This window comes from Molothrus aeneus, chromosome 19 (genome assembly GCF_037042795.1).
Source record: "Molothrus aeneus isolate 106 chromosome 19, BPBGC_Maene_1.0, whole genome shotgun sequence".
Lineage (NCBI taxonomy): Eukaryota > Metazoa > Chordata > Aves > Passeriformes > Icteridae > Molothrus > Molothrus aeneus.
Genome location: NC_089664.1, coordinates 205,156 through 217,614, shown reverse-complemented (window position 1 = coordinate 217,614; position 12,459 = coordinate 205,156). Strand labels below are relative to the sequence as shown.

Genomic DNA, 12,459 nt, shown 5'->3' with positions numbered 1-12,459 from the left:
CTGAAAGCAAAGTGCTGCAGGGAACAGGTGTGTTAAGTCAAGCATGGTATTCCAGCTGGAGCAGGGAAGGGTGTTGGGAAGCGAGCAAACCCACGGAGCAGAGTTGGTGCTGCCAACAGGAGCAAAGAGGGCAGTGAGAAACTGCAGCTCCCTGCAGCCATTCCTCTTTAGTGTTCATGGAACGTGCAGGGCAGGGGAAGGCTTCCGAAAGGATTGGAGAGTTTGGACCAGTCCCATGCAGCTGCTGAGCACTGCAATGTGTGTCCTGGTGTCTGAGCTGCCAGTGACTGCAGCAGCAAATGTGAGCTGCTTTGCTGCTGCCCTTGAGCACCAGAGCTGGGCCTTGGCAGTGGAGGCTGCTGGCAGGTTGTTTTCCTGGGGGCTGTGGCAGTGAGGGACAGCTTGAGCTGCCTGCTTCTGGCTTTGGGGTGACTGTACCTCCAGCATTGGGGAAGCACGAGCTTGGTGACTGGCTGGCTGCAGCTCCTCCACCTCCAAGTGGGTCTGGGTCTGGTGTGAGGTTTCCAGCCCACCTTGGTCTATTTGAGGTCATCTCCAGGCTGGTAGAGTGCACAGAGCTGTGACGGTGTCTCAGCACTGGACAGGCTGCAAGGGCTGAGACCTCTGGGCAGAGGCTGACCTGTGGATGTGGCTGAGGGGTTCTGCCCCCATGGGACAGCCAGGCTGAACTGCCTGTTGCTGATCACAAGCCACTGAGCCATAGTAGTGGTTACAAAGGTTTATTTCAGATTATTAAAAAAAAATCAAGCAAAACCAAACCTTCTTTATGTTTGTACATCCCTGTTCTTACTTAATTGGAAATGAAGGTGCATCCTCCTAGCTGCCTGGTGTGGGGTGATGCCAGGCTCAAATCTCAGTGCAGAGCAAAGCCCCACAGTGTGGGAGCCTCTTGGCTCTGTGCCAGCATGGCCATGCACTACAGAGCTGCAGGAACCAGGGTGTGCAGGAGTCTTTGGATGTGGCAAAGACAAGTCTAGCATAGGAACCATGGGGGTAGTGAAGGCATTATGTCTGGTTGTTGAAGTGGGACCTGGAAGCTGCCATCTTCCCACATGTGGTTGTTTCTAAGTCCTTACCCAAAGCTGAGGTCAATGGCCAAGGAAAAGACCTTACCTTCAGGAAGGTCACTGGGGTTTGTACATCAGACAGAAAGACAACATGAGCTTCAGGTGATGCCCAGAGCTCCCCAGGAGGCAGGGCTGATGCTTCAGGGACAGGCGAGCAAGGTTGGCGGTTGGCTATAAGGACTAGTGTAAGTAATATTCCCCATTCATACACATACATATGAAAATTAATCCTGTTGTTGCTTGGGCTCATTGGCTCAGTTCAGCTCAGCTCTGGTGGCAGAAAGATGCCCTAGCTCTGAATGTCCCATTTCCAAGCCTGCTCCAGGGTCCATCCCTGAGTAGTGCAGGGAAACATTTAAGCCCTTCTCCCATAGGGCCAGTGATCGTCTTCTTCCTTTCCCGCAGCTAGAGGGCAAAGGGAAGGCAAAAGGACACAGCTAATCTTCTGGGATGGTGTCAGGTTTTGGAGGAGGACATTGCTGCTGAGCACTGCAATGCTGCTGAGCACTTGCCACATCCCAAGCATTCAGAGCATGGAACCTCCAGCAGGTAGGATGGTGCTGGTCCTGCAGATATGGCCCACCCTGTCCCTGCCATCAGATTATGCTGGACTTGCTGTGCCGGAGCAGGCAGATAGCAGTCACCAGGGATGTCAGGGTGGTGACCACGAAGAGCAGGATGAGGAGGACCCAGTAATTGTACAGCATGCTTTTGTGGGAGGAGGGCTTCTCTGCCGGGATCATGTTGGTGAGGTTCAGCATGTAGCCCAGGGCCCAGCCAATGGAGGTTTCTCCTGCCTGTGGAAACAGCATGGCATTGTCACCATCCAGCCAGCCCAGCTGCATGGGCCTCAGGAGACCATGGAATCATGGAATCACTGAAGTTGGAAAAGACAACTAAGATCATGGAGTCCAACCAGTAACACCAGCACTGCCAAGGCCACCACTAAACCATGTCCCCCAAGTGTCACATCTGCACATGTTCTAAATCCCTCCAGGGATGGTAACTACCCCATCCGTGGGCAGCCTGTTCCAATGCCTGACCACACTTTCCATGAAGTAATTTTTCCTAAAATATAACCAAAACTTCCCCTGGCCATTTCCTTGTCCTGTGACATGTTAACCTGTGAGAAGAGACCAACCCCCGCCTGGGTACAACCTCTTGTCAGGGTGTTATAGAGAGTGAGAAGGTCCCCCTTGAGCTTCCTTTTCTCCAGGCTGAGTTCCCCCAGCTCTTTCAGCTGCTCCTTGTAAGACTTGTGCTCCAGACCCTTCTGGGACAGCTTCAGTGTCAGCCCAAGGGAGAAGAGTGTGGGGGAAGCTGCAGCCCCCTTGAGCCTCTGCTTGCCCACAGGTCCAGCCAGCCCAGGGACAGAGCAGTGACCATCTTGTGCAGAACTGAGCTCATCCCCTGGGAGTAAAACCTTGTATGCTCAGGCCAGTCCTGATCTCCTTGCACATCCCATAGCGTGTGCAGACAAAAGTACCTCCTGCCCTGAGGTAACTTCCCAAAAAGCCTCAGCAAAGCATTGTATGGGATGGCTGGCATCTTGAGAGCCAAGGAAGGGCTGAAGGACCTGATCCCATGACCACCCCAATAGCCAGCTCAGCTATGTTTCCATCCCCTGGGAGATCCCTCCAAAACCTGAGAGTTCCATCCTGCCCCTGTTCACTGAGATCTTCCTTTATTCTGCTTTGCTCTTTTTCCATGAGGGATCATCTCTCCTGCAGGGTTCTTTGGCCTAACTCCAAAGAGATCCCGTGGGATGGGGATGGATTTTGGTGCTACCCACCTTCTTCTGGAAGGCAATGTTGGGGAAGGAGTGGTTGTTGAAGCTGTAGCCTTTGGTGGTGAGCAAATACACAAATGTGCTGACAGCACAGTAATCTGGCAGCCTCTTCTCCAGCTTTGGGGCTTTCAGGAGCAGCTGGGTGGGATGCACAGAGGAAAAGAGAAGAGAGGTCAAGCCAGCAATGGCCAGGCTTGTGTCTGTGGCCTGAAGCTCAGGGTGTTTACATCTGTGAGGCCAAGGCTACCCCTACCCACCTGAGCCCTCTCCCAGTCCCATGTAGGAGCCATCAATTGCCTTCCCCCTACTCCATTGGTGCCAGGAAACCCCGTGACCTCCAAGGGCTTCTCTCAAAGCCTGGGTGATACCCCACATGAAGCAGCCCCCTTCTTCCCATGATGCCCAGGGAGCCCACCTCACTCCAGCTGGTGGCACAGATGGTCTCTGCAGCATCCTTCAGGTTGTTGGGCAGGTGCACAGGTCTTCCCATCACAGTCTGTATGAAATCCACTGTGTAGAAGAAGGCAGAGAAGGCCTGATGGAGGGAAAGGAGCAGCTGTGAGACAGGCCCGGAGTAAACTCTGATCATGAGCAGACACTCTGGCCAATGTGGTGGGCACCAGAAACTGCTGTTGCAGAGCTGGAGGTCTGATTTTGCTGCCACATGATGCTGGGGAGCTGCCCGGCCAGCAGCCGAGTCACCACCCTCCTCTTAGGGGACTTACAATGAAGTTTCCTGAAATCTTCGGCTGGAAAACACCATCAAAGGAGCAGTGGGAGAAGGAGCAGTTGGTGAAGTCAAAGAGCTTGCTGACATGCAGAGTGCAGAGGTTCCCATTCCCAGTGCCGACCAAGGTAACAGTGGTGTTGAGGGCAAGGCTTGGTCTCTCCTTCTCCGTGCAGGGGCTGTCATAGATGCTGCTCAACAACAGGCTCTTGTTGTAGCCCATAGGCCAGCAGGGATGGGAGACAGTTTCTTGGTAGTGCTCAGCCTGCCAGAGGAGGGACACAGGGGGTGCATGAGCTGTGCATAGCACAGCTTCCCCAGAGCTTGAGCAGCCAGACACAGAGCAGTTGACAAAAGTGTCTCAAAATGGCTTGGAGTGTCTTGGCTCTAGCCAAGAGCTGCATCATCTAATGGAGATAGTGGGAGAAAGCCCTGGGAACACAGGAAAGTGTTGGGGGCAAAACCCAAGTTGGCTGGTAAAGGTGTGCAGCTGGTCCAGGGCTGAGGGACAGTGTAAACACGGAGGTGAGGGGGCAGCTGTGGGGTCATGACAGCCAGCATCCACATCAAGCACACACTGTACCTGGAGGAACTTGGAGAGCAGCCTCTTGAGGACCTGGTCCCTCCCATAGCAGAGGAAGCTGTGTGTGTACACTTTGTATGCCTGGCCATACAGTTTCAGCATCACCTCATTTCTGGGGTTTTCAATCGTGTCCCTGGTTTCAAAGGTGATCTGTGTGGAAGCACCTCCAAAGTCCATGGCCCCCAGGGTCTTCTTCTGAGGGTGGATCCATTCTCCGAGCCATCCACGCTGAGCCAAGGAGGACAAGAGCAGGCATAAGCATATGAGGAGCTGCCCAGCCACCACAGCCATCCCACTGGATGTCACTATCCTCTGCTCACCTTGATGAAGTTCTCCAGGAGATAGTTTGCAGTGACCCAGCCAAAGACCCCTTCCTCTTCCCCTGACAGGATCTTTGCTCCCCGGAAATCAAAGGGGTACGTCTTCAGTGTGGCTGCTACAGCTCTGAGGACAGCGTCCGACGCCTGTGGATCCGCAATGCTGTGGGCCAAGTGAGAGGGCGGAGTGACAGACCTGTGCCACAGTGCTGCAGAGCCCTCCCTGTCCCAACGGCCCTTGAAGGCCAGCACTGCCATAGCAGGGCCCAGGAGGAGAGGTGAGCCCTTGCCTGGGTACTCATAGGCATGTCCCAAAAAACCACTAGCTAATTCCCCTTGTCTCTGCTGGAGGAGGCAGGTAGCAGGAATGAAGTGTGCTCCTCACTGCTGGGACAATGGAATCCATCCTGCCTGGGCTGAGTGAGAGGAGCACAACTCCTCCCCCATGTGCTTTTTGAGGGGTGTTTATTCTCACTGTGTCCCATCAGGCTGGCAGTGGGTGCAAGGGATTTTCCTCCTAGCATCCAAAAAATCTGGGTGGGTTATCCTGGTGCTGGCCCCTCCACCAGCCCCCACTAGCACTGTGCTGGCTGTGCCCTGTAGAGTATATCCTGCTCTGAAAGGCAGGACCACTTCTGCAGGGGACAAAGCACTGGGCAGGTCGGTGGTCAAGAGCTTTGCCCAGCAAAAGGGCAACACTTCAGCCATCCTTCCCCACCTCCACCCCTGCTGTGTGTAGCAAGCTGGCATGTTAGACTGGCACAACAGGGCCCCCCTGAGCACTCACTTGAGCAGACGCATGCCAGCCGTGGCACCCAGGTAAAGCGGCGTGCCTGCATGCTTCTCCTTGGGCACATCTCTCAGGGCCTGGTTCAGGCAGTGCTCCAGGCTTGTCCCAGCCGCCAGCGGGTTTGAGCTGTAGCTGGAGATGCCAGGACCTGTGAAGAGGAAAAAGCATTGCTCCCTGCTGGTGAGGGGATGATGCTTAGTGGGAAAATGCCTGGTGAGCAGCTTTGCCCCTTTCAGGCTGTCCAAAAGGCAGTTTTCTGTAGGCGTGGAGCCATCCAGGGTCCAGCCACATCTCTCTGCCCACGCTGCATCCTCTGCTGGCTGACAGTCTGGGAAAGGTTGATAAATGGAGAGTGAAAGACTGACCCTGGCTCCTCACTGGGCTAGGCAGGGAGCTGGATTGTTCTCTGGTGGTTCAGTACCTGCCAGGAAAGGACAAACCAAAGCATGCACAGCTGCAAGCCTTGGGGGGAGTTGGGGGACATTTTAGGAATAGAGCTGAACCCTTTAGAACATGTCACTACACTGGTGAATACAGAGGGAGGCAGCTGGGCATGGCAGGGGCACTCACACCATGCTGCCCTGCCACAGGGATGCAACAGACACGGCCACCAGCCCCGGACCTGGGCAAGCCCTTACCCTCCACATCACACATGCTGTGCTCGCTGACCACCCCGGTGTCATTCTCCTTGTCTGCAGGCCACTTGTAGATGAACATGGCGGTGTGGGAGGACCCAGCGTCCAGCACGATGCCGTACTGCAGGGGAAAGGCAGTGGGTCAGGCCTGGAGGCTGAAGGTCACCTGGGTTCTCCAGCCCTTACCAAAGGAAGGCACTGGGGCTCAGTGCACAACCCGTCCACACTCCGACCCTCAGTCCACACTCCCACCCTGTCAGTGCCCAGCAGCTCTGCAATATCATCTGGCAGAGGCAGGCTTTGCCCAGCCCAGCCTGGCACTGCTGGGCCCACACCTGCCCAAAGAGGGCACTGCCTGGCATGTGACTGGGAGTGGGATACTGGCCATTCTGGAATGCTATTTGGAACAGCACAGGGACTCTAGCTTTTTGGGTAAGGGGACCCCGTTGAGTGCAGCTCAGGGGCTCTTCCCCCACTGCAGGTTATCATCACTCCTGGCTGCCTGCTGAGCCATGCTAGCCAGTCCCTGGGACTGGTGGTGGAGAGAGACACCTGAAATGGCTCCTTGGGATGCTCTTGGCCAAAGAAGGGCAGCCAGGCCCTTCGTCCCTCCTGCCCTTGTATGGCTTGGCTATTCTCTGGCTATAAATAACCCTGCTCCTCCTGCCAAACAAGGTTACCCAGCTCCCAGGGAGGGGACACCATACATGCTGCCTGCAGCACCCCTGGGCGTAGCCCTCTGCCTGACCCCTGCTGCCCATGGTCTCAGGGTTGCCCATGCTGGCCCCCACTGTGCCACCTCAGGGCTGTGAGTATGGGGGAAAGCAAGGCAGGACCCAGAACCACCCCAGCTGAGCATCTCTGGGGTGAATCCATCTAAGGCTTAAACCTCCTATGAGTCTCTGTCTGCTCCTGCCCTACCCAGATTCAGTACAGCCAAGGGCTGGAGTAGGCAGCTCCTCTCCCTGCCCAGAAGCCACCCCACCCCTGCCTGCCATGGGTGCCCCATGCTGCCCCTGTCCCTATCACCTGGTTTTCACCAGCTCAGGCAACAGAAGTGTCAAGGACACCCGAGGTCCCCACTTATAGGTAGCCTCAATTACACCATGAACCCATAGCCCTGCACCAGTGGTACCTCCTGCTCCCTCAGAGGAACATCTCACATAGGTGACCCTCCCAGACTCACCCAGTGATTTGCTCATGCCCTGGGCCAAAAACTACAAGCCAGCAAAGAATCCCCCTCTGTGGCCAGGCTGGAGCAGTGGAGTAGCTTCAGCTCCTGACAAACACTGCAGAGAGGAGGAAAGAGGCTGACAACTCCCCCCAACACCTCTCCCCAGCCTCCTGGGCTGGGTGCTGGGGTGAGTTTTCCAGGCAGGCTTAGAGGGCTCTCAACACCCTCTTTGCCCAGCGTGTGGCATCCCAGTCTGTTCTTGACAGAGCAACCTCTGTCTTGCCTTGCCTCCCTGGGATCCTGTCACCCCTGTATCCCCAGATGAGCAGTCACTGACCAAGCACAGGAGAGTCTGAGGAGGGTCCAGCCCTAGGGGACCCCCTCTGTCCACCTCAGTGACACATGTGCCCACGCCCTCTGTAGTCACCATGCAGATGTCTCTGATTTGCTTACAAGGCACTGCATTACCCCAGATATCACCTGGAGTGACACTAGCAGGAGCAGGGTGACAAGGCTGTCCCCATCAGGAAAGCATCGGTAGGTCATCCCCAAACTTGGGGCTAAGCACAGCCAACACCCCCTAGGAGTAGTCTCCAGTGCGGAGATGCCATGGAGGGGCTGAAGTCTACAGGGAGGGACAAGGCTGGAGACAGGGATATCTACAGGGTGGCAAGGGCTGAGAGATACTGTAGTATGAAACAATAAGGATGACCTGCAGTGCCAGGAATACCTGGTGTCACCCACCAGGAGTGGGGTCAGCCTGGGAGGGCGATGCTGGGGATGCCAGACTCACCCCATGGCAGGAAGGGACATAGCCACATGGCTGGCTCTAGGGTGAGCAGGAGGAGACCCACCACCCGTGACAGGAGGAAGGCTGTTTCCCAGGGTTTCTTCCTGCATTCAGCAGGGCTGACTTGGCTGTGCCCCACTTCCCACCCCATGGAGAGCTGGTACCAGGATGTATGCATGGGGGTACATACCTGGAGTGGAGTTGCACATGTAAAGAGATGCACAAATGTATGTGCACATGTGCTTGTGGTCTACATGCTGCAGGAGTGTGCATGTTTGTGTGTGGGTGCATGGGCATACAATGGTGTGTGCAACTTTAGGTGTGGATGCTTACACTATGTGCATGCAGACCGCACGGGTGAGGTCTGCATGCACATAGGTGCGCCAATGTGTGTGCGCATGGGTGCATGTGTCCGTGCACACATGCATTTAGGAGGGCTATGTGCATAGGTGTACGTGGGCACACATACCACATTGCGTGCCCAGGGAAGTGCAGGCAATGAGAGGCAGCACGAAGCCTACACCCAGAGTAAGCCCCACACAGACGTGACATGTTGGGGTGACAGCTGGGGCAGGATGCAGAACTGGCTGCGCATGTAGGCACATCCTAGTGCCCTTTGCTGCCAACACCTGTGGGTCTGGGTGGGGGTATCTCCTCTTGGACCCCCAGTGCATTACCACCAGGTGTGGAGTGGTGGGTGAGGTGCATCCTGTGGGTCCCCCAGCCTTGGCGGTGGCAGCAGCAGCACTTGGCCTGGCTGAGGTAAGGTGCTGCAACACGATGGTGCTGCCTCTGCAGAGAGTGCCTGGTGAACTGCTACCACAGCTCACCCCACAGCCACCCCAGCAGGAGAGGAGTCACCGCAGCCTTGTGCCAGCCCCTCCTGAGGGCACAGGATTTTGCACCCAGGCTTGTCCCTGTGGAGAAGACATCCTTGCCTGGGAGTGGTAAGCAGCGGTGAGAATCGTGTGCATGGTGCACAAAGGCACCGAGGCAGACATGGGCAGCCTAGTATGTTCCCAGTGATGAAGAAATGTCATCTCCTCCAGTCCCAAGGGTACCTCATGCCTCCAGCATTCACACAGAAATCATGAATGGGATAACCTACAGTGGTGTGCAATGGTGCCAGTCCCTGGCCCCAGATCCTGTCCCTGTCTTAGCTTCTGTCCCTGCCTAGAGCCTGGGCTTGGGCATCAGAGCCACTGCATTCCCCAGAGCAGAGTGTGCTGCTGTGTGGGTCTGAGTCACGGCTGAGCCATGGACATGGGCAGGTAGGCTTCAGGGGCCCTACAGGTGGGAAGCCCCAGGAGGGAGAATAAAAGCCCACCCCGATAGTGATTTGCAGCGTGAGTGCAGCCCTCAGCTCTGCCAGCTGAGCTGCCCTGTGCCTGCTAATAAGTACACTGCAAATGAGGGCTGGGGAGACACAGGGATGCCCTGGCGCACTCCCACACCAGCACCTGGCTCCCATCACCCCTCTCATCTGCCTTGGCATGTTTGCCTACTGGCACCCAGGGCTTTGGCAGGGCCTCATGCATGTGGGACAGTCCCCACCACCAGCATCTCCTGGTAACACAGGGATTTTTCTAGCAGAACCCTCTGACCAGACCCTGGTGATGCTGCAGGCAGGGGGGACACAGAGAGGTCTCCATTGTGGCCCCACACTGGGACAGTTTTCCAATGCCAGCCCTATCTCTGCTGCCTCCTAGGTCACCCATGGTCCCAAGGGCTCTGCCCCAATGCAACATCACTCAGGCCAGCCCCATTCAGGGCTGCTCAGTCCTGAAGCCCCTGCAGAGGGGGCACAGAAGACAGTCATGTTCCCAAAGGCCATGCATGAGTAGTGCTTGGGGCTCCTGATCAGTGTATGGCTCTGCCCAGGGGAGGAGGCAGATGGGGACATTGAGAATGCCCCATGTGCTGCTGCCTGGCAGTGTGCTCCATGGCCATGCCCAGGACTCCAGCCCCCATCCCGCAGGCCCTCCAGGCTGTCCCATGTCGCATGAGGGGCTCATCCCTGGCTTCCCACCGTTTTGCCTTTCTGAAGGGTGGTGAGGTCATGCACCACTCAGGTTTGCAGTGAGATGTAACAGGTTTCCTTCCTGCTGCAGTAGCCACAGCAGCCACAGGACGTAGAAATTGCCAGAGGTACGTTTGCCAAAAGAAGAAAGAAAAGGGCTGTCAAGAGCAGGACGCAGCTCAGGGCAGTCAGGCCATAACCTCCACTGCAGACCCATGAGGGAAGGATCAGTCCCTCAGCAGCAAGATAACGAATCCTGGGTGGTTTTAGGGCTATATTCCATGCAAAGGAGCTGGAAAGGGAAAATGTGGAGCTGTAGTTCAGCAGTGAACAGCACTATCCAGGAGCTAACGTGGACTGAGTCAGCAAGGACACATCTTGTCCAGGCCATCAGAAGTTGTGCCCAGGGTCTCCCATAGCAGGACCGACCTCTAAACCACATGGGCATCTTTTGGGCTGAGTTAAAATAACACAAAGTTCTGCATTGTCAAAACAGCACTGGGCTTTGTGTGAAAGCAAGTCCTCAGCACCTTCCTGGTGCCAGCCTCATGGGAACAGGCACTGCTGGACACTGAAGCACACACCATGCTGGACCTCATTGCACTTGGCATATCCAGGAGCACTGAGTCCCTGGGCCAGGCCTTGTGCAGAGCAGGGTCAGGACCCAGGTGGGTGTTCAGGAATGCTTGGTCCCAAACTGCAGCAGTGCCTGCAGACTAGAAGGTGCTAGCACTCAGAGGGAGAAAAAGCATCAAAAAAGGCACAAGAAAAAAAGTTTCTGGGAATTAATTTGGTTTAAAACCAAAGGTCCATTTTGGAACCAGGGAGAAGAAAGGTTTTCCAGGCTGATCCAAGTGCTACATATGGGGATCTTGGTACCAATCTAATTCCTTCATGTTCCAAAAGATAAAATCCACTCTGAAATCAGCTCAGAGTACTGCCCAAGATGGCCCAGCATGTGGTAACAGGTGGACAAAAAAGGTGTCACAGAGAGGGAGTTAAAAATTCGTAGTTATACTAAGAGCAAAAAGGGTCATCTTGGCTAAGCCTGCTTGTCTTCATTACATCTGACAAACCCAGAGAGAAGGCAGCAGCACATCTGGCGTGCAGGCTGGCTCAGAAAGTTTCCAAGTAAATTGCTTGGGATGAGAAAAACGGGGTTTTAGATGGAATACTTTTCAGGACAAGAGCCTGGGACTATTTTAAAACAAAAGACTTGTCCTACAAAGGGAGTGCTTGGCCAAAAAGAAATTGTTCAGGAACCTCTTTCATCATCCGAATTTACGACAAAAAAGGAAAAAAAAAAGCAGCTTGTATTCAAAGGAAAGTGCATTTGTCACCCAGCAGCACTGGCTCAGGCAATGCAGTGGAGCCCGGGGAGATGCTGGGGTGCACAAGGAAGCCCTGGCCCAGGCAGAGCAGCAGCAGATGCTGACTCGGCTGCTCTGACCTGGGGGGCCGCTATCTTTCAGTGTGTCCAACGGATTCCCCTCCCAAAGCGCACGTCCCAAGGCACAACGCATGGACGGCCGAGGGTCCCGCAGCCGGCGGGTGCCGCAGCGGAGATGCCACGCAGCGGGTCTCGCTACTGGGGCAGCTCCGTCCCTGCGCACCCGGCGGGGGCTGCTCCCTGCGACCCTCCCCGCAGATGAGGGACCCCTCAGCCCTGGCGCCTCCCGTGACGCTGGGGATCCTCAGATGCCGGCGTCTCTCCCCCACCAGTATTCCCGCACACCGAGAATGCCGCACACCGACGGCGTGAGAATGCCCACGGCGGCTCCCCCAGCCCCCGGCAGCCCAGCACCTCCCGGTACCCGCCGCCACTCCGCGCCCAGTCCCCCCGCGCCGCCCCGCTCACCTTGAAGCCCGGCGGGCCCCGTGTGTCCCCAGAGCCGAGGAGGAGGAGGAGGATGCCCAGTAGGCAGCCGAGGGCCAGAAGCAGGAGCAGGGCGGCCAGGCGGCGGGCCATGGCGGAGCCGGGCAGGTGAGCGGCTCGGCAGCGGCGGCGGCGGCTCCTGCCGCTCCTCCCCCGCCTCCTCCTCGCCTGCCTCTCCCGGCTGAGTCACCGCCGCCCCGGCCCACCCGGGCGGGACACCGGGCTCCGTGGCACTGCGCGGGGCGGCCCGGGCTGCGAGTCCTGCGGCTGCCCCGGACCCGCACTCAGATTTTCCTGCCCCCTCCGCCCCGGGACCAGACCGATCTGCCTTCCCCAGGCACGGTTCTTTTGCCCAGGATCAGCACCAGCCCGGCCCCTCAGGCACCGCCCCGGCCCTAGAATCAGCTTTGTCCCTCCAGCATCACCGTTACCAAGAGGGCTCAGCCCAATCTTGTCCCTCCTTCCTGGGTACAGCCTGTGTCCTTGGGATCGGCCCCATCTATCCCTCCGGGCAAGGTCCTTGACCCCAGGCTCAACCCCATCTTGCCCCCTCCCTAGGGCTTAGCCTTTAGATGGTTTCAGTGGGATGTGGGAACATCCTGAGATGCAGAAAAGTTCCAAGAACCTCTCATCTACAATGATTAACAGCTGTGGTTGTGTTCCTGCTTTT

The 12,459-nt window shown here is 56.5% G+C and overlaps 1 protein-coding gene across 1 annotated transcript; it reads right to left on the bottom strand.

The window, feature by feature from the left end:
* Nucleotides 1-724: 724 nt before the first annotated feature.
* Nucleotides 725-12,125, bottom strand: ENTPD2 (ectonucleoside triphosphate diphosphohydrolase 2). The gene is made up of 9 exons (XM_066563132.1): nt 11,772-12,125; nt 5,933-6,050; nt 5,292-5,442; nt 4,508-4,667; nt 4,188-4,415; nt 3,603-3,869; nt 3,293-3,412; nt 2,881-3,015; nt 725-1,885 (listed from the first exon to the last, which is right to left on the bottom strand). The coding sequence occupies exons 1-9, from the start codon at nt 11,880-11,882 to the stop codon at nt 1,685-1,687; spliced, it is 1,491 nt and encodes a 496-aa protein (XP_066419229.1). The 5' UTR covers nt 11,883-12,125; the 3' UTR covers nt 725-1,684.
* Between the last annotated feature and the right edge of the window lie 334 nt (nt 12,126-12,459).

Coding starts and splice junctions, on each gene's coding strand:
- ENTPD2 (XM_066563132.1), bottom strand. CDS start 11,882: ATGGCCCGCCGCCTGGCCGCCCTGCTCCTGCTTCTGGCCCTCGGCTGC. Junction 5,443..5,932: donor CAGCATGTGTGATGTGGAGG/GTAAGGGCTTGC, acceptor TCCTCTTCACAG/GTCCTGGCATCTCCAGCTAC. Junction 4,416..4,507: donor TCCTGGAGAACTTCATCAAG/GTGAGCAGAGGA, acceptor TCCTTGGCTCAG/CGTGGATGGCTCGGAGAATG.